The sequence below is a fragment of the Oryx dammah genome, unplaced genomic scaffold, assembly GCF_014754425.2.
Source record: "Oryx dammah isolate SB20612 unplaced genomic scaffold, SCBI_Odam_1.1 HiC_scaffold_13, whole genome shotgun sequence".
Lineage (NCBI taxonomy): Eukaryota > Metazoa > Chordata > Mammalia > Artiodactyla > Bovidae > Oryx > Oryx dammah.
Genome location: NW_024070197.1, coordinates 61,881,772 through 61,907,296, shown reverse-complemented (window position 1 = coordinate 61,907,296; position 25,525 = coordinate 61,881,772). Strand labels below are relative to the sequence as shown.

At 41.4% G+C, this 25,525-nt stretch overlaps 1 protein-coding gene and 1 long non-coding RNA gene across 2 annotated transcripts; both read right to left on the bottom strand.

The window, feature by feature from the left end:
• Positions 1-5,123: 5,123 nt before the first annotated feature.
• On the bottom strand, positions 5,124-25,061 carry LOC120872839 (craniofacial development protein 2). Its single transcript, XM_040253498.1, has 8 exons — positions 24,841-25,061; positions 17,169-17,286; positions 15,978-16,194; positions 15,562-15,683; positions 13,364-14,338; positions 12,745-12,864; positions 8,927-9,046; positions 5,124-6,088 (listed from the first exon to the last, which is right to left on the bottom strand). The coding sequence occupies exons 1-8, from the start codon at positions 24,899-24,901 to the stop codon at positions 6,043-6,045; spliced, it is 1,779 nt and encodes a 592-aa protein (XP_040109432.1). The 5' UTR covers positions 24,902-25,061; the 3' UTR covers positions 5,124-6,042.
• On the bottom strand, positions 7,166-8,920 carry LOC120872851. The gene is made up of 2 exons (XR_005723358.1): positions 7,797-8,920; positions 7,166-7,759 (listed from the first exon to the last, which is right to left on the bottom strand). It is a non-coding gene; the product is annotated as an uncharacterized LOC120872851 (long non-coding RNA).
• Positions 25,062-25,525: the final 464 nt, after the last annotated feature.

Genomic DNA, 25,525 nt, shown 5'->3' with positions numbered 1-25,525 from the left:
TCACTCTCCTCTTTCACTTTCACCAAGAGGCTCTTTAGTTCTTCTTTGCTTTCTGCCATAAGGGTGCTGTTATCTGTGTATCTGAGGTTATTGATGTTTCTCTCACCAATCTTCATTCCAGCCCAACATTTTGCATGATGTACTCTGCATATAAGTTAAATAAGCAGGGTGACAATGTACAGCCTTAACGTACTCCTTTCCCTATTTGGAACCAGTCTGTTGTTCCATGTCCAGTTCTAACTGCTGCTTCTTGACCTGCGTACAGATTTCTCAGGAGACAGGTCAGGTGATCTAGTATTCCCATCTCTTGAAGAATTTTCCAGTTTGTTGTGATCCACACAGTCAAGGGCTTTGGCACAGTCAATAAAGCAGAAGTTGATGTTTTTCTGGCACTCTTGCTTTTTTGATGATCCAATGGTTGTTCACAATTTGATCTCTGCTTCCTCTGCCTTTTCTAAATCCAGTTTGAACATCTGGAAGATGTTCACATAATGTTGAAGCCTGGCTTGGAGAATTTTGAGCATTACGTTGCTAGTGAATGAGATGAATGCAATTGTATGGTAGTTTGAACATTCTTTGGAACTGCCTCTCTTTGGGATTGGAATGAAAACTGACCTTTTCCAGTCCCGTGGCCACTGCTGAGTTTTCCAAATTTGCTAGCATATTGAGTGCAGCACTTTCATAGCATCATCTTTCCATAGCACTTTCATAACTCAACTGGAATTCCATCACCTCCACTAGCTTTCTTCATAGTGATGCTTCCTAAGCCCCACTTGACTTCACATTTCAGGATGTCTGGCTCCAGGTGAATGATCACACCATCGTGGTTATCTGGGTCATGATCTTTTTTGTATAGTTCTGTGTATTGTTGCCCACCTCTTCTTAGTATCTTGTGCTTCTGTTAGGTCCATACAGTTTCTGTTCCTTATTGTGCCCATCTTGGTTGCATGCCCTTGGATCAAGGAGTAAGTATTCAAGGCACATTATCCTAGGGAGCTCTATTGCAAGGCTTTCGAGGCTCTCAACACCAGTAAGGAAACTACCACGATGGACTACGGGAAGTCAGTCTCTATACGCAATGTAATTATGTTGGCACAGCCTGGAGCAATGTCAAGGAGACAACTATCAATAACTGTAGGAAAAATATTTGACCAGACTGTGTGGAAAATTTCCATCTTTGAACGTGTTGCAGAAAGTATAAAGAACAGTGTCAAAAACACAATACGTATCACATGGCAAATAAGTGGAGAAGACTTTGATGACAGGAGGTAAGACGTGGAGGAAATTCTGGCACAGAACGCAACAGAACCCACCAACAAAGACTGGCCAAGATGGAAAAAGAAGGTGATGATGAAGATAGTGATGACAGCCTGAGAGTCTTGAAACTGTCCCTGTTACAGCAGGCTAAAAATCAGAATGGAACTCTGCCTTAAAGAACAATTATCAGTGACATGAGCAAATACTTGATCGAAGCCTCAAATTTAAGGGCTTAACTTCCTATGCCTTTGCCGCCTGTGCCGAGATGCTTTAAAGATTTGAGGCAAAAACCAAGCAGACAGGGCTAATCCGGTTTCTGGAGCCAGTTTAGGAGGGAAAAGTGCCAACTCCACCCACAAGTGGTGAAGCCAAACTTCTGAGGTTGAACTGACAGATGTAAACCTGCATCCCTCTTCCTCGTCTGTCCTTTGGTTTTGTGGGAACCCAAAAAGCATATCACATGGCAAATAAGTGGAGAAGACTTTGATGACATGAGGTAAGACGTGGAGGAAATTTTGGCACAAAAAGCAATAGAACCCACCAACAAAGATTGGCGAAGATGGCAAAACAAGGTGAGGTTTTGACGATATTGAGTGCAGCATTTTCACAGCATCATCTTTCCATAGCACTTTCATAGCTCCACTGGAATTCCATCACCCCCACTAGCTTTGTTCAGAGTGATGCTTCCTAAGGCCCACTTGACTTCCCATTTCAGGATGCCTGGCTCCAGGTGAATGATCACACCATCCTGGTTATCTGGGTCATGCGTGGGGAGGAGAGGTCTGACCATCGTGGGCACTGCATCACTGTACAGACTGTAGCTCCATCAACAGGAGAATGTTAGGTAAAGCTTTTAGAAAGCCTTAAATGCTTGATTTGTCACTTCCCAGGACTGTATATGCATGACTGTACAGACTAGTATGTGTTTATGTATGACTTAGGGGAGAATTAAGGTCCACAATCTCACTGTTACTCGTAACACAGTAATACTCATTGAAACGTTTCATTATAAGTACTGTATATATCATTATTTATAAAAACGATACATTCAATTGTATCTTTGAACAGAAACAGGTAAAACAAGGTTATGTACTCATTAGTTGACCAAAACCTATAGATTCTCAGAAACATACAGGAACTCAACCCTGTATTTTTGTCATCTGTGTCTGTATGGTGATCTTACAGACATAATTACAAGGATAAGCTGTATTCTAGAAATCAAACATCATCCACACCATTTCCTTCTAGCTAATACATATAGAAGTACTACCATATGTAATGCTTCTCATTCTCTCAGATTAAAAATTTTGTAGACTGCAACTCTGGGAGGCAGTAATCCTATTCTGTGGGGACCTTTTCACATTAATGGCATCCTTTTAAGCATAAAAATTTTTAATTTTTATGAAGTCCTGTCTACCTGGTTTCTAATGTCCCTCGTGCTTTGGGGGTTGTATCTAATGTACCTTTGTCTAACCCAAGATCACAAAACTTACTCCTGTATTCTTCTAAGAGATTTATTGCTTTAGTTCTTAAAGTCTATGACTCATTTCAATAAATCTTTCTTATGTGAGAATAGAAAAATAGATGTACAATTAAAACCCAATATTTGAGAGTTGACCATTCTGTCTCATATTCCTTGGACAGCATAGTTAAACCCAGTGATGACAAACTGGGATGTAGCCTTTTGCCCCATCCCTGGGATCTGAGTCTGGGGAAAAGGCTACCCCAGAGTTCTTCAGTCTCTCTCCTCCATCACCCTGCTTCTCCCTCTCCTCTTCACAGCTTACCAGCACCCCATACATTTGTTCAGATTCTGACCACTTTAAGGGTAACCAGGGAGCTATTTTCTATCGTGTTACATTGTTTAGTAAGGAGGTCTAAAATTGGTTAGCAGGCCAAATCCAGCTTAAAGACATATACTTTTGGACTTGAAAAGCATTTTCCATGAATTAAAATAGGTCACCAGCTTTTTATTATGATTTTGAAGAAATAAACATTTGGTCGAGATGACCAAAATTTCTCATATACTCAGTCTTCATCCAGTTTCTGGCTCGTTATCTTCCAAAACCCTGGAATTTCTGAAATAGAGTGATCAAGGTGTTTTGTGTTATATGAAGGTAACTTTTAGAAGCAGCAAAGGATAGGTGCTGGTTGCCAGGAGAGCCAACCTTGTGATTACAAGATTGAACTTTCAGTTCCCAAGCCCCCTACAGCCCTCCTCTGCCCCACTTCTGGGGAGGTACAGTGTTGTTGCAAGCTGAATTCCTCCCCAGTAGCCAATGATTCAATGAATCATGTATATGTAACGATGTCTCCATAGAACCCAAAGGTCAGGGATGAGAGATTCCCAGTTGGTGACCATGTGAAAATTCAGGGAGAACTGTGCTTGTGGAGAGGTCATGGAAGCTCCACACTCCTTCCCCATGCATAGCCCTATGCATCTCTTCCATCTGGATGTTCCCTGAGTTATATCCTTATGACAAACCAGTGATCTAGTAAGTAAAATGCCGGAGTTCTATGAGTCAGTCTAACAAATTAATAGAACCCAACTTATAGTCAATCAGTCAGAAGCACAGGTAACAACTGGGACTTGGAACTGTATTCTGGAATGTGGGTTGGTCTGGTAGGACTAAGTACTTAACAGGTAGAATCTGGTGCTCTGGGTAGAGTCAGAATTGAGTTCAATTGCTGGGCACCGTGCTGTTGTCCAAGAATCGCTTGTTGGTATGGGGAACACTCAATATACCAGCACTTAACAACTGAGAGACTGCACATAATCTAGATTTCCAACTTCCTTTGAAAGAGTAGAGAATCTGCCAAGACTGGGCACATAATCCCACCAAGCAGAAATAGGCTGAAACTGAGGAATCCCTTTAAAGAAAGGTCTCCAGTTGGCCACAATAAAATCCCAATCCCCAAGTTTCCTGGTTAATTATTACTGTGTTGTCTTGGCAGTAATTTATGGAATCCTTCCTGCTCTCATGCCCTAAAGTTTCTTCCCACTGTCCAATCTTGGGTTATCACATTTTGGAAACAGAAAAGATTCTCCTCTTGGGATACATCAGATATTGGAGGCTTCTAGGCACCCCACTCCAGGACTCTTGCCTGGAAAATCCCATGGATGGAGGAGCCTGGAAGGCTGCAATCCATGGGGTCGCTGTCGGGCTGAGTGACTTCACTTTCACACATTGGAGAAGGAAATGGCAACCCACTCCAGCGTTCTTGCCTGGAGAATCCCAGGGATGGGGGAGCCTGGTGGGCTGCCGTCTATGGGGTCGCACAGAGTCGGACACAACTGAAGCGACTTAGCAGCAGCAGCAGCAGCAGCAGCAGCTGAGCTCTGCATCACTCTGGGGTCCTAGAAACATTCTGTATCTTGATCAAACACTTTGTATAGTGTATGGGGCTTCCCTGGTGGCTCAGAGGTTAAAGCGTCTGCCTGCAATGTGGGAAACCTGGGTTCCATCCCTGGGTCAGGAAGATCCCCTGGAGAAGGAAATGGAAAACCACTCCAGTACTCTTGCCTGGAGAATCCCATGGATGGAGGAGCCTGGTAGAGAAACATTCTGTATCTTGATCTAACTGCTACCACTTTGTATAGTGTATAAATACATACAAATCCATCAAGACACACATTCAAGATTTGTGTACTATAGTGTATATTATACCTAAACTAAAACAAAGTATTAGAGAATGGATGGGTAGTTTCCTGCCAGACACTGAATATCTGTCTGCAATGACTGGAATTATAGCAGTTGTGTTTAACTGTGACAATGGGGTAAACTAACCAAACCAGACAACCTAATTTGCTAAAAAATGGCAGAGGAGAAAATGATTTATGTCACAGGAAACCATGAAGCTTCATGTGGACTCAGTGTTGAAATGATACATTTATTTCACAAACTTTTATCAGCTTTCAGCAATCCCAGTGTATAATCATACAAAAGCTTCTGGATGCTAACATACAGCCTACAAAGCAGAGTTAAATCACATCTTTGGACAAGAATTTTACCATAAACTAGTTAAGTAGAACATAAAGGAAATACAGTTAAAGATATATGTTGAATTGTTGTTCGATTGTTAAGTCATGTCAGACTCTGTGACCCCATGGACTGCAGCTCCCGAGGCTCCTTTGTGCTCCATTATGTCCCGGAGTTTGGTCAAATTCGTGTTCATTGAGTCGGTAATAGTATCAAACCATCTCGTCTTCTGCTGACCTCTTCTGCCTTCAATCTTTCCCAGTGTGAGTATTTTTCAATGAGTCAGCACTCTGCATCAGGTGGCCAAACTATTGGAGCTTAAGCAACAGTCCTACCATTGAATATTCAGAGTTGATTTCCTTTAGGACTAACTCTTTTGTTCTCACTACAGTCCAAGGGTCTCTCAAGAGTTTTCACTAAGTTTAAAAAAAAAAAACACAAAAACTCAAGTTCTTCTATTAGTTAAAAAAAAGTCCAGTTACTTTTTTGTGATCCTTTGTACTTTTCTTCTGTGACTACCCCTGGAAAATTGGTTCTCCTGGCTATTTTCAATCAGAAGCCAGAGTGCATATTGCTTTAAATCAAACAGCACTGTACATGAACTCATGGGCAGGTAGCCTTACACTCACAATGAAAACGCCCCTTTAAAAATGTCAGATTTAATTGCCAAAATTATTTTCAAAACAGCTAACAATAACAATTTTGTTTTGTTAACAGATAACAAAACAGAAAAAGATAACAAAAACAGGTTAACAACTGTATTTTATACAAACCAGATTAGGTGGTTAAGGACAAGGTCAGATACTTAATTGTTGCAGTCCTTTTTCTTTTCAAGGTCACGTTTTTCAGGCCTTTAAATGAAAAAGAAAGTTAGGGATTAAAAGAAAAATCAAAAGAGCTAAAACTGGGATTTAAAAAGCTCTGATATTTAATTCTCTCTAAGGATATAAATTCTCTTAAAGGAAAATGTAAAGGGCACATTGGAAGGCATATCTGAAAATTAAATTTTCAAGAGCCTCAGTGGCCAATGGAGTCTCTAGCAAAAAGTGGGGTAGAGGGAGGAATAAGATATTTGGATATTTATTCCCCTGGCTTCTCCCTGGATGGTCCATCATTCAAGTGAGGTTCAACTCCTAACACGAGGCCCTATCACCACTGCCATAGACTGCTCCCTGCTGTGGCCCCTCAGGTCTAGGGGTGGTGATGGAGCCTCATTACTACTAGCTAGGGATACCACACTCTCCCTAGCCCTGTGATTTTTCATTACGTTGTGAGTTATTAAACTCTGCTCAAGATAGCGTAATACGAAGATGCCATCTGTTTCCTGCTCGGTTTCTCTAAAACATAGCAGATTTCTTATTTTTGAAAGGCTATTAGCTCTAAGAAACAAAAGCATTAATATAGAATACAGTGAGACTATTTTCATGAGTGACTTAAACAAGGTGAACTTGCCAGGCTGTCACTTGTTCCTCTGCTTATCTTCAGAACTGTGGTAATAGTATTTTCTGGAACATGCTGTCTCCAAGTAGAATGTCTAAGCATCAACAGGGATTATTTTAAAAGCACTCAAGGAAGCTAGAAGTAAAAATTATGCCAACTGAAACTATCTGTGCTAGAAACCTAAGGCAGAAGAATCTCTGCCTTTCAGTCTAATACTTTATCCAGAAAGTAACTTTCATAGTAACACATACAATAAAGCCAATAGACACTGTTTAGTAATACCAGAAACAAGCCTTGGAAACCACAATTAAGCACAAAGAATGCTAATGCTGTATATGTAGGCTAAAGCAGTATTTCTAAAATATAGGTTGTAACAGATTTTGCAATCAATTCAATGGGTCATAACATTTTTTCAAATGACACATACTAAATAATTACACAGTAATGGACACAGAGTTCATCATACAAACCTACGAGTACACGAAGTACTAATAACACATACTCTTATTGTGAGTGGCGATCAATAAAGTTTGAAAGCCACTGGTCTGAAGAGAATCCTTTTCAAACAATATAATGATTAGAAGGATAAAGGCATGTTATTTCAGCCAACAGTGTCTTCAGTCCTCAGAAAACATACAGCTTATGTTGTTCCCCTGTACAAGCACATTAATAGTTGGAATAGGGAATGCCTTGGCAGCCCCATGGTTAGAACATGTTTCATTCTATTTCATTTATCTTAAATGATGACTGCAAATGACAGCTTACAAAGTACTGGCCTAGGGCATTAACAGTCAGTATGGAGGACTCTGCTCCTCTGCTTCCTCGGTGTTTACCTCACTTCCACTGTGGTGGCAAGCACTCAAATCCTATTCCTTCTTAGGCTCCTGTGTAACTGTTGCATGACTTCCACCACCTGGTGCTCCAGCGGTTAAAACTCAGGGCTCCCAATGCAGATCCCTGGTCGGGGAACTAGATCCTATGTGTCACAACTAAGACTCAGCACAGGGAAATAAATAAATGTTTAAAAAAAAAAAAGTATGGAGCAGATGTGAACACAGCCCTTCCTCATGTCCCTGCACTCACTGCCAGGACACCCTGAGGAGAGCGTCACTGAAACACCTCCAGCCCACGGCCTGAGTGTCATGGGAGCAGCCGAGCGAGCGTGGCAGGAGCTGGAGGATCACACCGCCCCAACCTCCTCACCCCTGCCGAGTCCCCCGACAGGACAGAGTAGCAGCCACCACCAGCAGCGGGCTGGAAAGCACACCCCGCCCTGGCTACCTTCCCTCACCCTTTCACCTCCCTGCTCAGGCTTCCAGAAATCACCTCTCAAACTAACAACCTGCACTCAAACCTCCGTCTCAGGGTCTGCGTTTGGATCAAAGCATACCAGTGTACACAGTGTTGTTTGGAACCGGAACTGCAATGAAGAGGAAGGTCTGTCTATAAAAACTGATAAACTGACAGGAAAGCCAATGATTTTTTTTTTTTTTAATGTAAAAAACTCAAAACAAAACTATACTGTTCTGGGGGCTGGGGGAGAGGATGAGGCAACAAACTAACTGAAGGGTCAGAGAAGCTGTTCTAGGTGACTTGCTTTACCTCCAACACAAGAGAGCTCTACCCAGAAGTCAGAGGGTGATAAGGGCTGTGATAGGTGCCGTCTATGTCCACTTCTCTGGAGGCTAGTGCCCTGAGACTCCCCATACTTAACTGTTTGCTTTACTTCTTAGATACAGGTTACGAAGGAAAACAATGTTTACTGCCTGCGAAGAAAAAATTCTACTATTCAGCTCAAAATAACTCATATATGACAGAACATATGAAGGAGAAAAACTAATCTGTTCTTGACACTGCGTTAATTATTTGGAAGTTACCGTTAACCTTTTTCTGTTCTAATAAAATACTCAGGGGTCAAAGAAAGTACTCAACCCAAATCTTTATTACAGATTATGATAAATTACTAATGTTTTCATTTAAAAATACATTTTAAACACAAAGTCTACTACACGTTGAGCTCTGCAGCCAACACTGTGAATCAGGACTTTTATCAGAATCAAACAAGAAACCTATGGCTAACTGTTCTCTGCATCCTCCATTCTGACAAGTATTTCAGCAAAGACAGACAGCAGGAGAATTCCTTCTCTCAGGAAAGGAGTCACGAGAGCTACAGGTTAACGATGTCCTTGTACTGAAAACAACTTCTCCAACGTGGCAGGCACACCTGGACCTGAGCCTAGACTACTCACCCTGACCCAGCAGGAAGCGATGGCACCGCTGAAGGGACATCAGCTTGAGGTTTCTCTTTCTCATCTTGCTTGACCACAGATTTCGCTTCTTGAGATGTTTCACCCACTTCCTTAGTCACGCTGCACAAAGGAAGGAGACACCAAGTTTACAAGAGGTATAAAAAGAAATAAAATCTTTAAAAAGGGCCCAAATAACAAGGATAAACACCGGGCTTTCTGGAAATTCTGACTGCTGAATCTAAAGTTTACTGTAACACTTCTAGACAAATTCCCCTTAATAATTGAACAAACAAAACAACAGCAGACGGAAGTCTGACATCTTTATAAAATCCCCTCGTGTCTGTCACATGACAGTCACCACTGAGTCACAGCCCACGTGTCACTGATGTGAGGACTGAAGGGCTCTCCCACTGCACCTCACGTGCAATTAGTGCTCACGCTTAAGTCCAAGTGGGAACAGGGAGTAATTGGGAGAAACACACTGGCATTATTTCAAGGAGAAAAGCAACAGTATAAACAATTGGGAATACTCTAAAGGCTCCTGTTCTATATCTAAAAAAAAACCCAATGATGAAACAAAATTCCTTAAAATTGGCCACACAGGTAGTGATTTAGAAGTTGAAGAAAGTTACACAATTTAGAATCTCGTCCAATTTCAAAGAGGAAAGAAAGGTTCTCAACAAAACTGACTCCTAAAACATCAATTAAAGATATGAATGGTGCCAGAAATTTCAGATAAAGAAGGGAAATGCCTTATGTGTGGGTTTCCCAAGTCAATAAAAACATCTGAGAATTCCGTTTAAATGCCAATCTGTGTGTCGGACGATCCAAGATGGTGATCATTGTGTTATCCTGAGTGATCAAAAAGGTCATTCAGAATTATGAGACAATCCTACAAATTCCAGATTTCCAAAGAATAAAAGTTCTCATCTTTTCTCTTCTTCCCTCCAGGCATCTGTAGATAAGAACCAAATTTTCTTGCTAAGAACTCTCTAACTCCTGCACTCAGTACTCTATGTCACACACACAAGTGGCACAAAATAAGTAGTTCAAGTCTTACACTAAGAATCCTCACTGGCAGGGACTTCCCTGGTGGTAGAGTAGATGGGAACACACCTATCAATGTAGGGAACATGAGCTGGAGCCCCGATTCAGGAAGACACCATGTACCCTAACTGTTGAGCCCCAGAGCCACAGCTGCTGAAGCCCACCCGCCTAGAGCCTGTGCTCCCCAACAAGAGAAGTGTCAGTCCCTCCCAAGAGAAGCCGCCGCAGTGAGGGACTCAGCACCCCAATTACAGTCTAGCTGAAGTCCTCAACTAGAGAAAGAAGCAATAAAGACCCTGCACGCCGAAAAATAAATAATAAGTTGGAAAAAACCCACGAATTTTCACTGGGAAAGACTGCTTTAATTTTGAAGGATGACTTCAAGCAGTGAAACAATGTGCTACTCCTATACTCAAGTTCTTCTGATGGCTCAGTGTTACTGGCAGCATTAAGTACAAACTCGGAAGAGTCTTCTCTAATTTATATGTATCAAAAGAACTTAAGTTGGAAAACTTTACTGGAAAAGATTGAGTAAAAAAAGGTTTAATGAAAATAAAAGATTAAATTCATTGGAACACTGAGAACAATTCCAGTTCTGACATTTTTTTGTCTCATTTCTCTTAAACATTGCCAACAACAGCTTAAAAAGTACTGTTCTAGATTATTAATAAGGTCAGTCTGGAGAACTCTGCTCCCGTTACTCTGCTCCTCTCACAGCCGCCTTCCTCAATGTTTACCCCATTTCCACTGTGGTAGCAAGCACTCAAGTCTTGTTCCTTCGTAGATTCCTGGGTTACTACTACATGACTTCCACCACGTAGCTGCTCCGGTGGGAGACAAACGTTTGGATGAAGAAGCAGATAAAGAGTACGGAGCAGATGTGAACACAGCCCTTCCTCATGTCCCTGCACTCACTGCCAGGACACCCCGAGGAGAGCGTCACTGAAACACCTCCGGCCTGTGGCCTGAGTGCCATGGGAGCAGCCGAGTGAGCGTGGCAGGAGCTGGAGGATCACACTGCCCCAACCTCCTCACCCCTGCAAAGCCCCTCAACAGACAGAATAGCAGCCACCAGAAGCAGCGGCTGGAAAACACACCCTGCCCTGGCTACCTTCCGTCACCGTTTCACCTCCCGGATCAGGTTCCCAGGAATCACTTCTCACATGAATGACCTGCACTCAAACCTCTTTCTCAGGGTTTCCATTTGGTACAGTGAGCAGCAGTGTACAGTGTTGCCTGGAGTCAGGGGTGCAAAGATAAGGAGGGCCTGTGCTGAACAAACTCAAAACCTGACAGGAAAAGCGATTTATCTTTTTAATGTAAAAACACAAAACTTCATTGCTTCGGGATGAAAGGGTGAAGCAACAAACCGGCTAAAGGATCAGTGAAGCCCTACAGGTGACTCGTTCCACCCCAACCACCACAAAGAGAGAGAGCTCTGCTCAGGGGTCAGAGGTGATCAGTGCAGTGATGGGAGTGGTCCATGTTCACCGCTCTCCAGGAGAGACCCCTGACTCCTCCTACTTAACTGTCGGCTTTACTTCTTACATGTAGGTTAAGAAGAAAGTTAAGTTTCCCTTCCTCCAAAGAAAGAATTCTCATGTACTATGGAAAATATGAAGGGAGAAAAACTATTAAGTTCTTGACTGTGTGTTAATAAAATTATTTCTAAGTCTGTTTTGACCTTTTTCTGTTCCGATGAGATCCTTACAGGTGGAAGCAGATACTAAGACCAAATCTTTATTATAATTATGATGAACTGCTGACATTTTCATTCAAAACTTACTTTTTAAGTGTGAAGTCTTCTGTACATTCAGCTCTGTGTCAACACTGTGAACCAGGAATTTTCTCAGAATCAAACAAGAAACCTATGGTTAATTTAATTCTGCACCCTCCCTAATTGGCAAGTATTTCAAGAAAGGCAGAACAGCAACAGAATTCCTTCTCTCAGGAAAGGAGTCTCCTGGAGAAGGAAATAGCAACCCACTCCAGTATTTTTCCCTGGAAACTCCATGGACAGAGGAGCCTAGCAGGCTACAATCCATGAGGTCACAAAGAGTTGGAAACAACTTAGCAACTGAACATGTCTTTCCAGTGCATTGTTTTCCCTTTGGGAAATGATCTGGTGTTTTCACATTGGTTTCATGTCCTATGTACTTAGTGTTAAGCTGCTCGGGTGTGTCCAACTCTTTGCGATTTCATGGTCTATTCGTGGAATTCTCCAGGCAAGAATACTGGACTGGGTGGCCATCCCTTCTCCAGGCATCTTCTCAAACCCAGGGATCGAATTTGGGTCTCCAGCATTGCAGGCAGATTCTTTACAGTCTGAGCCACCAAGCAACTCACTCACCTCTATGCACTTAATAATAACACAAATCTAACCACTTCCTTCATTATATAAATCTCTTTAAAAGCTTCATGTACTTTGGTGTTTTGTTAAGAGTGTCTTCTTGCAGACTCCTGGACTCTCCTCTAACAATGTGGGTTCGGTGTTCTCTTGGCCTAGGTCTCTGCTGCTGTCACCCTCAGGATGCCTTCAGGACTCCTGTCCCCTGTTGCATCTTCTGATTCCTAGACCTCATGTATATATTTGTTTCAAAAAAGCATTTTTTTTTAAAGAGGACATTCTCCAGTATTTTTCCAATAAAAAAGTTTGGGAGATGAAAAACAAGAAAAAGAGTACTAACAGGTATAGGTAAAGGGCGTCACTGTACTCAAGACATCTTCTCCAACATCTCAGGTATGCCTGGGCCTGAGACTAGACTACTCACCCTGACCCACCAGGAACTGAGGACACAGTTGAAGGGACGTTAGCCTCAGGTTTTTCTTTCTCATTCTGCTTTAAGACGGATTTTGCTTCTTCATTTGTGGCATCCTCTTCATTAGTCACTCTGCACCAAGGAAGGAGATACCAAGTTTACAAGAGAATAAAAAGAAACAAAGTCTAAGAAAAGGGCATAAGTAACAAGAAAAAAACCACTGGGATTTCTGTAAATTCTAGCTGCTAAAACTTCATGACTAAAGTTCACTCAAACAGTTCTAGAGAATAGTCCTTCTCTCTGCAAAGATCAAAGACAATGAATAACAATGAAGACCCAGGGCAACCAAAAATAAAATGAAATATCTTCACTGGCTACCACTGCTTTAACCTCAAAGGATGACTTCAAACAAAGAAACAAAAGAAACATTGTTACTCCCCTACCTAAGTTCTTGTGATGGATCAGTATTACTCAGAGCGTAAAATACAAACTGCTGAATCTCACATTCAAGACCACCCAAAATCTGGTTCTACTCTCTATCAGGCTTAATTTCTGTGCCCCTCTGTTCTCTTAATCTCATGAATCTGTCACCTCCACTGTATAATCACAAGGTATTTGATTTAGGTCATACCTGAATGGCCGAGTCGTTTTTGGTATTATCTTCAACTTAAGCCTGAACTTTGCAATAAGGAGCTTATGATCTGAGCCACAGTCAGCCCCAGGTCTTGTTTTTGCTGACTGTACAGAGCTTCTCCATCTTTGGCGACAAATAATATAATCAATCTGATCTCGGTATCGACCATCTGGTGATGTCCATGTGTAGAGACGTCTACTAGGTTGTTGGAAAAGGGTGTTTGTTATGACCAGCCTGTTGTGGTGACAAAACTCTATTAGCCTTCGCCCTGCTTCATTTTGCATTCCAAGGCCAAACCGGCCTGTTATTCCAGGTATCTCTTGACTTCCCACTTTTGCATTCCAATCCCCTATGATGAAAAGGACATCTATTTTTGGTGTTATTTCCAGAAGGTGTTGTAGGTCTTCATAGAACCGGTAAACTTCACCTTCTTCAGCATAAGGAGTTGGGGCATAGACTTGGATTACTGTGAGGTTGAATGGTTTGCCTTGGAAACGAACTGAAATCATCCTGTCGTTTTTCAGATTGCACCCAATTATTGCATTTCGGACTCTTTTGTTGACTATAAGGGCGACTCCATTTCTTCTAAGGGATTGTTGCCCACAGTAATAGATATAATGGTCATCTGAATTCAATTCGCCCATTCCTGTCCATTTTAGTTCACTGATTCCTAAGATGTCGATGTTTATTCTTTCCATCTCCTGCTTCACCACATCCAATTTACCTGGATTCATAGATCTAACATTCCAGGTTCCTATGCAGTATTCTTCTTTACAGCAGCGGAGTTTACTTTCGTCACCAGACACATCGACAGCTGGCTGTCCTTTCCACTTTGGCCCAGCCGCTTCATTCTTACTGGAGGTGTTAGTATCGGCCCTCCGCTCTTCGCCAGTAGCATGTTGAACACCTTCGGACCTGCGGGGCTCATCTTCCGATGTCCTGCCAGACAGCCTTCCCTGTTGTGTAAGAAACCTGCATGTGGGTCAAGAAATAGTTAGAATTGGATGGACACAACAGATGGGTTCAAATTTGGGAAAGGAGTTGTTGTTTAGGCCCTAACTAGTGTCCAACTCTTATAATCCCATTAAGCTGGCAGGAACTTCATCTGTTCTCGTTTAGCTCCACCTTACAGATCTATTATCATATTATAATTTTAAATAAATGAGCAGGAGGAAACTCTAGGTATGTGCCTCTCATCCACAACAACCAAGAGTATTAAGCTTTTACTGTTTTTCTAAACTAGTGAAAAAAAAAAAAAACCTATGAATCAACAGAAAAAAATAACATTAAGATGAGAAAATAGTGTAAGAATCAAACTTTTCTCCTAGTACTTTTATTTGTGACCTGACTTCAAAGGTTTTATTGGGGCTTATACTTCAAAGTTAAAGGAAGTTATAAAGGGAGAAATAGCTAAAGTCACCATGCACGGCAAAAATTAAGTCGCCAAGTATTTAATGCTTAACTCTTACATTTTCTTGTTTCCATTCAGTCAACCATCTCATACTACCCCCAAACTACTAGAAAAGACCATTCTCATGTACCCTGACACAGGAGCCACTGTTTTCCTTGGGGCTTCCAAGGTGGAATTGGCCCTGCCAACGCGGGAAACCTAAGTGACTCGGGCTCGATCCCTGCGTCAGGAAGATCCCTGGGGGAGGACATGGCAGCCCACTCCAGTATTCTTGCCTGGAGAATCCCATGGACAGTGGAGCCTGGCGGGCTACAGTCCATAGGGTTGCAAAGACTGAAGTACTATTTTCCTTGAGTTCAAGTGTTAAGTCTTTCAAAACATTAAGAGAGGTTGGAATGAGAACAGATATCTAACACCATTGGGAAAGATGTTTCTTTTTAGGTGGTCCAGGGTTAAGAATCCTCCGTGCAATGCAGGGGACAGCAGTTTGAACCCTGGTCTAGGAAGATACCACATGCTGCAGAGCAACTAAGCCCGTGCACCACAACTACTAAGACTGCGCTCTATAGCCAGAGCTCTGCCTCAGAGAAGCCACCACAGAAAGAAGGCCGCACACCACACCAGAGAGGAGCCCCTGCCCACCCCAACCAGACAAAGCCCGAGGGCAGCAAGGAAGACCAGGGCAGCCAACAAATACAGCAATTAGCAGTAAACAAGAGATATAGTAAAAGAGAGATGTGCTGTTTTAAAGAACTAGTTTTGAAGCTTGTGACTGTCACGTTACCTGACTTCTTCACCAGCAAGAGGTGACTTGGTGAGTTTAACTTCTTCTGCTTCTTTAGGTTTCTCTAGCTCTTCTGCTTTGACCACATGACTTGCACTTGTCTCTTCAGTCTCCTCTCCTGTCTATGAAAAAGGAAAATATAGTAAGTTTCATATTTGGATGAAAACTGGAAGACCCATCCGAATATATTGTTTCCAGCTAGTCTTAACATGTATTTCCATCTTTAAGTACTCACTGAAAACTGATTTTCTCTCACAGAGAATGCTTTGCTTCTCACTTAGTAGAGTTACTATTAAAAGGCAGCTACCTTGATTTTTGCTGAAGCCTCACACCTTAGTTTGTAAATTGAGAAAATCTACCTAGGGAACTTCTGGCATTTATGAGGAAACATTCATCCTATTCACCTATAAACTTACTTTGCTTTGTGTAGTCGGAGGCAGTTCTGAGTTTGGTTCTACGTCACTGACGGAGCTGGCCAGCACTGCATCCTCCTTTTCCCCAGCACCCTCTGACTCAGCGCCTTTTTCCTGCTCTGCAGCTGCATCTTCCTTCTCAGTAATATTTCCTCCAGATTCCCTGCTGGCATCCTCCTCCTCCTCTTGGTCTAGTGAGAGGCGACCTTGTTTTCTCTTCCTAATCACCAACAGTCACAAAGAAGAAGAGAAGACAAACAGGCAAAATAATTTGTTATCCCTTCCTGAATTCCAAACATAATGTTGCAAACCTAAGGAAACTCTTAAATTGGGGACTAGTGATTAACATGCATGATACAGTGAGTGGGAGAGATAAGCCGTGATTTTGTGGAAGGAATAAAAAGAACTGGATTCCTACTGTAAGGATTTTCCTAAAACACTTGGAATCAAATATACTTTCTAAGTTAGGATCAGCTATTTTTACCAAGAAAACACCCAAAATCACCTTACAAAATCAACTGGTTCAAAAACAGAGCTCTAAGAACAAACAAATGTCAGCTATTTGTGACTTTTTAAAAGTCATTTCATTTGAAGGACAGAGATTGAAGAGAACCTTAGATTTACACACACTGCTTTTGCCTAGAGTTCTGAGGGGGTGAGGTACAGGGAAGACTTGTATCTTCTGTCTGAAGATAGGAAAGATGGAATACTGAAAAACTCAAGGACAAAAGCACTGGGCTCAAGACTTAAAAGAGTAAATGCTTAAGACTATTCTGGCTACAAGGGAATCATGTAATATTCAAAATATTTTTTTACAATCTACTTTTTGTTTCAATGCTCAGGAAGACAGAAATATCAGTTAGAGAATAAAAGACAGATCTGATTTACAAATGTACATGTGTACAAAGACACACACAAGCGGTGCAGCCAAATAAAAAGATTTTTAATTGAAAATTCATTTTAAGTCAGGTGCACTTATTAACTACACATCGAGTTTTTAAAAAATTAAAGCTCAATAATTTTTAAAGCTTTCCAGAGAATAAGAATGTAATTCAAAAACACCACAAAATGTTCCCCTCAATGAGAAAAAGGTTAGAAACACTGGCAGCAAGAAATATATCATCAGATCAACCCCATCAATCTCAATGGTTGTAACAACAGCCCATGACTTCAGGGCCTTGAGGGCAGCATCACCTGGCCAGAACGCTCTCAGCCTTTCTTTTTGTCCCTTTGGTTTTCTGTGTCTCTTCTTCGCCATCCACTTCATCTTCCTTCCCTAATTCATTTATATCATCTTCATGACACTCTCCACCTGAAATCACGTAACAGGGTGGTCAGACAGACAGGAATAAAGGATTTTTACATTGAGATGACTCATTTTCATTAAGAAAAAAAAAGTCTAGTACTTTCCCTTGTTCTTCACCAGACTAAAATATCATTTTCTGAGGGCTGTCCTCGTTTCTGAAGACTAGGCTACATTCCCCGAGTCTAGGCCTCCAAGACAGTCCATATTTTTCTCCTGAACTCACTCCATTTATACTTAATGTCTGCAATTCCTGCTGTGCTCCACACACTATGAAGAAACCGCTGCACAAGTCTTTAGCAGTATATGCTGACTGAATAAATAGAAATTCCAAATCTACTACTGTACTTGTCAAAAAGAAACTGATGTTTCCACCTGATCTTGGACATCTTTCACACTAACCAAAAGATACCTTGTCTTATCAATAAAAGAGGTTTAGAAAAAGGCTTAAAGACTTCAAGTTAGACATAACAGAAAGAAACACATCAATTTCCCATCTTCAGACACTGACATTCAGGGTCCCGAACAAAAGTATTGTTTAGATGCCCAATCTGACCACATTCTGTGGGTAACAACCAACAGATCCTGGTACACACACAGATTCTACCAAACCACCAGATTTTGTTATTACTTCACTTAAGCTTTTACAGAAAGTATAATATACCCCAAAGCACACAATATAACGTAGAGATCAACGAAATTATACAAAGTGAACGTACTTGTATAACTAGATCCAGCTGAAGAAACAACATGACTAGCACTGCAGAAGCCACCTGGGCCCTGCTGCGATCACTAGGCACCACCCACATCCCACAAGGAACCACAGTCTGAAGTCAAACATCAAGGAGGAGTTTCATCTGTTTTTGAGCCTTAAGCAAAAAGCCTACAATATGTACTCTTGCCTCCAGCTTCCTCCACTCAATATTCTAAGTCATACTTCCTTACATGGAGCTGTAGCTTATTCACTGTCATCCCTAAATATTATTTCATTGTATGACTATACCACAATTATCCATTCCCAAGTTACGGACATTTGGTTTGAGACCATTACAAAGAGTGGTATTTTGAATATTTCTCCAGATCCATTTACTTTTTAAATGTTTAACTCACGATGAACTAGGACCACCAAACACTCGAGGAAAGCCTCTAATATCAAAGGCAAGACTGAAAACAAACAGAAAGGAAATCAGAGGAAACAAAATAAGGGGGGAAAAAAACACCCTATATAATTAATCTCCTCAGAGGCATCCACAAAAAAAAGGATGACTAAAAAAAATTAATTAGAAAAAAACTATCAGAAAACTAACTACCAACATGACAGCAGTTTAGGGGAAAAAAAAACAAAAACAAAACAATGATGATGAGAATGAGCCAGCCATAGGAAAATCTGTGAAATGAGCATTTGAGGTCAACAGAATAGTCAATACATGGGTTCTAAAACTAAATCAAAGTTGGTATCCTAGACAGCAAATGGACATGAGTTTGAGTAAACTCCGGGAGTTGGTGATGGACAGGGAGTCCATGGGGTCACAAAGAGTCAGACATAACTGAACTGAACTGAATATAAATAGAGTATAAAAAGGCAAAACTACAAGCAAAAACAGAAAACTAAGGAAAATCACTATCGGTAAGGGTCAACAGAACACAGGAGAACACAGTGGGATAGGCAGGGACAGAAGCAAGAGTTCTCTGTGTTTATCTCTCTGCAGAATTCAGAAAATCCCTTAAATTAAGCAAAGTTTAAATAAACAAACATAATCATCAAAATTATAACACAACACACTAAGAAAGGGCATTGGAGACTAACGTCTCCACAGACTTTACAGTATTTTGACTGCATACCCTTAGCAAAATGCATTCTAGAGACCAAAAAATGTTCTATTCCTATTAGTAATATCAGTGTTGGTATTTTGAAAGTATTTCTTTTATATTACAGGTAAAAGCAAGGAAGTTGTTCCGCTAATCATATTAGGAATATAGACCTTCAGCATATGAGAAATGACACACAATTATAAAACTACCTTAATGAAATTGAGTGAAAACAAATGTTAAAACTGAATTTAAAATTTAGAACTCTTTTTAAGGTAAGTATTTTCTAGCTCGGTTTACTGAAACAGAATAGAAGCAATATCACTCTAGTTGTTCAGTCACCAAGTCCTGTCCAATGCTTTGTGACACCATGGACTGCAGCACAGCACGCCTCCCTGTCTTTCACCATCTCTCGAGTTTACCCAAGTTCATATCCATTGAATTGATGTCATCCAACCATCTCACCCTGTCGCCCTCCTCTCCTGCCTCAATCTTCTCAGCATCAGGGTCTTTTCCAATGAGTCAGCTGATCGCACCAGGTGGCCAAAGTATTGGGGGTTCAGCTTCAGCATCAGTACTTTCAATGAGTATTCAGGATTGACTGGTTTGATCTCCTTGCAGTCCAAGGGACTCAAGAGAGTCTTCACCAGCACCACAGTTCAAAAGCACAAATTTTTTAGTGCTCAGCCTTATTTTCCAACTCTCACAGAATTGAAACATTTATCTTTTTTCCCTCTACCTGGCTAATCCTACCAGTACCACATGCTTGTCTCAAAGATTAATCCATACATAAGCATGCATGGTCAGTACAATCAAACTGCAAAGAGCTCACTGAATCAGTTATGGCTTCTTTGGTCACTTGATTATTCTAACTGGATTACAAGTAGTTACACTAATCATTGTTTAAATTTGTTCTTTGTTTTCAAATTGTGCTTTGTGTCCCCAGCTGCACTGTCATTGTCAATGTTAATAGCTGCATTACTTATATCCTATCTAATTAATAAGAATGCTGTCTCCTGTAATAACCAATGTGTAATCAGGCCTCAAAAAAAACTTCTATGGCTAAACATTTTGAGAAAATAACATTTATAAACATAAAATGATTATAATAGCATAATTCTAGGTATGATAAGGAGCAACAAGGGAAAATGTCTCCTGGATTATAGTCAAGACAGAATCCAGAGAAATTTTAATTATTCATGGAGCCTGGTCCAAAACTTAACACCTGGAGGGGCACATCAAGAATTTTTGTCTAAACTGGGATGAGCCTCCCAGTGTTGTGGGACAAAAGCTGTTCATGGACAATCTCCCAAATATTGGTCAAATTCCTGATCAAGAGGGGAAGACTTGAGAAATGAAATCAGCAATTGCAGCCCTTCAATGTGAGTAAATGAGCCCCGAGGAAGAGGAATACCTAAAACCTAGCTCGCATCAGACTGCAAAGACTCCTTTTGGTGAACCCTGAGGAAACTGGGAATACAGGATTACAGGCTCCCAGAGAGGTGATGGACCTACCAAAGAAATAATTTTAATGAGCCCTGACTCTTGCATCTCCCCATACATAGGGAAGTGCTGAGTTTCTTAAATTGAGATGCTGTCTCTTGGATCTGAAGTTCAATATCTCTAAGTCAACAAGTGTAAAGTAGACACTTTCCAAAGAGGAACAAAAAGAAGATAAATCTCAACATTCAGAACACTGGCACCAAAGGTGGACACTCCAGCAAGATCCACTGACAAACAGAACACATGCTCTCTTTCCAAGAGTCTGTGGAATGGACTTTGACAGTGGGAACTGTTGCAGAGAAGCCAATTCTAATTCCTTAATCTTGGAAACTGTTTCTTTGACTCCCTGTTCGTTGTTTTTGTTATTACAATCATATACTAACAGCCTACCTCAGAGGACCCTAGAGTTGGACTGACTGAGCGAGGAACACTTTCACAGGACCCTGCCTGCCCCTCTGCCTGACTATAAAACTAAAAAGCTTTTGTTCCGCCCATAGAGATAATCTGACCCCACTCACCTGTGAATAGCTTAAAAAGAAGAGATGAATACACCCCTTCCAAAGGCTGGCCCCTCCCAGAAATGTTTTTCAGGACTGAACACCCTTTTTACTTTACTTCCTGCCTCTCCCTATTCTGTCCTTTGGCTTTAGTTCCTCATTGCTTCTGTCCGTCTCCCTCTCTCTCCGATTTTATAAAACAACCTGGCATCCAGACCCCAACAAATTAAGTTACTATGACAAGAATGCTAACTTTTAAAGTTGTACTCCTTGCCTCAACACCTCATCTCTTGGATTCATTGGCCTGTCCTTTGACAAGCAGAGCGAGCGTGTACTCAGTATCAGATTCTTTACCACTGTACCACCTGGAAAATCTTCTGGAATTTAAGTCCATCCCAGCTACTATTTAGGTGAGTAACTTTAGGTGCCTCAGTTTCTTCATCTGCAAAATGGAGAGCATAAAAACATGGACCTGGTAATGTTATGTGATTGAGCTAGTAATGAAGTAGCAATGGAAAGTCCTTAAAACACACAAAAGGCATCTACGAAAAACCTGCAGCAAACATACAACGAACGGTAAAACACTCATGTTTTCTCCTTAAAATTGGGAACAAGGCAAGATGTGAATGCTCGCCACTCCAATGCAACACACACTGGAACTGTACCCAGTGAAATGAGGCTACCAAAAGAAAGAAAAAGTATGTCTACTGCAAAAGAAGAGATAAAATGGTTTCTATACACTCAGAGTATGATCTATCTTCTGGGGTAGGGAAGGGTAAAGGTGGTCTTGGAACTGTTAATTTTAGTGGTAGTTACATAAATCTAATAAGCATTTCTCAAAAACTCACAGAACACTGTAAGAGTAAATTTTACTGTACAAAAGTTAAAAGTACAACTATTTAGAGCATCATCATTATTATTATTTGACATTTATGAAGTGGATTTATTGAGAGAGATACACATTCCATAGACAGAATGCCAAGCATCTCCAAAGGAGAAAGGGGCCCCAGGTAATGGGGCCATCTTGGAAAGCAAGAGCGGTCATGGGAGAAATCCCCAGGGTACGGGCCATCTCAGAAGGCAAGAGCTGAAAGCATTATTAATATCTATAGGGCATTAAGACATTGCACTCATGAAACAAGAATATGATGTTATATAGAAGTTTTCAAACAAAAAAAGTTCTCAAAATTAAAAATATCCAAGGGCTACATCTTGATGCCCAACCCTGGTTATGAGGACAACAAGAAAACAGAGCACATGCTTCCCAGTGGCTTCTGGAAGTTTCTGGTCTACAACATCAAACAGCTTGAAGGGTTGCTGACATGTGACCAATCGTACTGTGCTGTGACTGCTCCCAACACCTCCTCTAAGAACCTCAAAGTAACTGTGGAAAAAGCAGCCCACCTAGCCATCTAAGTCACCAACTCCAATGCCAGGCTGCACAGAGACGATATTTACGGATAGCTTATGGAAGGAGGAAAAAAACTCAACAGAAAAGCAGAATGTTAAAATACTGAAATATTCTCATAAAGCCAAAAAAAAAAAAAAAAAAGAAAATTAAAAGTTAGAAAAGAGGATGAAAATAGAAAAAACAAAGTACCAGTCCATAAGGTAACATAAGAGTCAATATATAAATAATGATGATTACTGAAAAAAATGAAGACAACTGTCCCTCCCCAAATTTAAAAAGTTACAGAAGGATGGATATCACTGCAAAATATCAGAAACAAAGACACGATTCTATCTATCACCTTCCAGAAACAAACATTTTATATAAGTGAGTAAAAACTGTCAACAAGAGACTTTTTAAAATAAAAACACTGGAAACTTAGAAAATAATTGGACAAAAACCTTCAAAATTCACATTAAAAAATTATTATAGAACACAAAATTCCATACCAAACTACTAATCATGCCTGAGGTCACCTGGTTATTTTTAGTGATGGTCTCCAAAAAAAAAAAAGATTCCATCATGCAATTTTGTTGAAAAAGTTATTTGATGATTTATCCTCATTTTGGTGGAACATGCCAAGAAAGAAGACATCATGGGACCCAAAAAACAGGGAATCCAAGAGAAAAGGAAGATAAATGGAACATCCAGAGAGGTGGTCATGATGATGGATCTTAGGTTTAAAAATGATTAAAAAAAAAAAAAAAAAAAAAGCCAAATTGGAGCAGGTCAGAAACAAAGAGGGACTTCAAAATAAAGGATGATTAATAAATCTAAATATGTTGAGACGTAACAAAAACAATTTTGAAAGTTCAGAATCGAATCAGTAGTAAGTATATAGATGACTAAGCAACAACAAAATGAAAATTATTCACTATAGAGAAAACTAGTGGAGCAAAAACCAGTAACACCGCGGAATGTTTACAAAGTCATTACAAAAAAAAAAAAAAAGGAAATACTTAAATACTAATAGTCTAACCCAAACTGAGATAGGAACATTGGCAGGCTGGGGAGGTGGGAAGGGTCTGAAGGTGAAAAAGTGTGTGTTGGCAGAGAGGAGAAAGACTGAAGGAGACGTTAAAAGAAGACCTAACATGAATAGGTTAAGTCACCAGTCGACGGAAACACCAAATTTTACAAGAAGAAAACAGTTCCTTCTAGGGTGGACTGACAGGGATGAGAAGTGATGGAAATGGTTCAGTTTCAAAATAAGCCTTTCAGAAATATCTATTTTTAAGCAGGCTCATGGTAACTTCGATTAAAATGAAAATTAGTTTTTAAATGATCACAATGGACGATATGGAAAGACCAATGTTGGTGCAGTGAATCTTAGTGATTATGGGCTCCCCCCGACGCTCAGTGGGTAAAGAATCCGCCTGCGACGTGGGAGAACACTGAAGACTCCGTTGGATCCCTGGGTCAAGAAGATCCCTTGGAGGATATAATGGCAACCCACCACCCTATTTCTACCTGGGAAATTCTACGGACAGAGGAGCCTAGGGAGCCACAAATAATGGGGTCCCATTGAGTCGGACCCACTTAGCGATTAAGCACGCACATAAACAAATGATAATGGTAGCTCAGTAAGAGCGAGACTGGTTGAGGGAGTGATCAGAAATGAATCTTATTTGTAGACTCCAACAGAATTTAATGACTGGTTGGAGCAAAAGTGAGAATAAGAACAACTGCCAAGGGTTTTTTGTTTTGTTTTTATCCTGAGCAATTGGGCGGGCAGATACATCTAATGAAACGGAGAGCCTGGGGAAAGTGCAGGATGGCGAAGGGGTAGGAATAGGTGACATTTTGGCCCGATTCTGTTTTAGAAGCATATACAAAAACAAAACAAAAAGGTCCGAAAGGAGAACCATGAGTATAGAGGTTGCAAAGAAGTAAAGGACATCACTATGTGGACTTTTTAACCAGATCCCTTTTGAGGACAAAGTGAAGACATATATCTGGGACGTGATGCTAGCTAGCAATTCCTTGGGGACGGAAGGTCTGGGGATAAGACTGCCTTTCAGAAGAGTTCAGGGTCGCTAAGGGTACGCAATGCCAGACCGCCGTCGTAGGGTTCTCACGCTCCGAATGGGGAGACGGCCGAAGCCAGGCCCCGAGAAGCAGCTGCGCGAAACGTCGCTGAGCACACAAGCCGAGCCCAGGGGACCGCGCTGGGCGGGCAGGCGGAAGAGGACGCCGAGCCGCTCGAGAACACGCCCGCCGGGCCAACGCACAATCGGCAAAGCGTGCCTCAAGCGAGGCGCTGGGCGGGGCAAGCCGCCGTTCGCCTCAGGTAGAGTCGCTCACCCAACGGAACGCAGTCCTCGTCCTTCGAAGTGGAAATGTCTTTGGAGTCGAATTCCTCCATGTCGCTGTCGCACGAAGCCCACAGGAACGCAGCAGGGACGTCCAACAGCAAAGATCCAGGAAGGACCGTAGACTTGCAGCGTGGTCGATGGCGCCTGACTCCGCAACTCCCCCCCAGCCCCGCAGCGTGTGCGCAGGCGCAGAGCGTACCACGTGATCGAATGGCAATACTTCCGGGCCAAAGGCTCCGGCTTGACCCTGCTGGGGCGGTTGGAAGAACGCGGGCTCCGGCCTGAAGCGGTGCATGCTGGAACTTGTAGTGCTCAGAGCTCAGCTGTTTTGATCTGTGTATGCTTAAGACTTGTTTTGCCCATGAGAATACAGATTACCTTCGCTATTCACAGGTTGGTATTTTTAATTTGGCTTGTTATAATTTATTGTAACCCCTCCAAATCAGTATTCCCTGTGATTTTTTTGGGTTATTCGCGGACATGCGCAGAGTGAAAATTTTAACCAGAGGTGGGTTGTACCGAAGATGGATCCCACAATCCGCTGTCTTGCTTCAGCTCTTCTAGTGTAAATAAATATCTTCACAGCCTCTTCAGTACTGCGTTTTTTTTCATTTTTATGCTTTCTGTCGGTGATTTCGCTGTTCAGAATGACCGCCGAGCTTATTCTGAAACAG

Excerpts from the sequence above, each read along its gene's own strand:
- LOC120872839 (XM_040253498.1), bottom strand. The coding sequence starts at position 24,901 with ATGGAGGAATTCGACTCCAAAGACATTTCCACTTCGAAGGACGAGGAC. Across the intron at positions 14,339-15,561 it reads CTTGCTGGTGAAGAAGTCAG|GTTTCTTACACAACAGGGAA; the intron begins GTAACGTGACAG and ends ACCCACATGCAG. Across the intron at positions 12,865-13,363 it reads AAAACGACTCGGCCATTCAG|AGTGACTAATGAAGAGGATG; the intron begins GTATGACCTAAA and ends TCCTTGGTGCAG.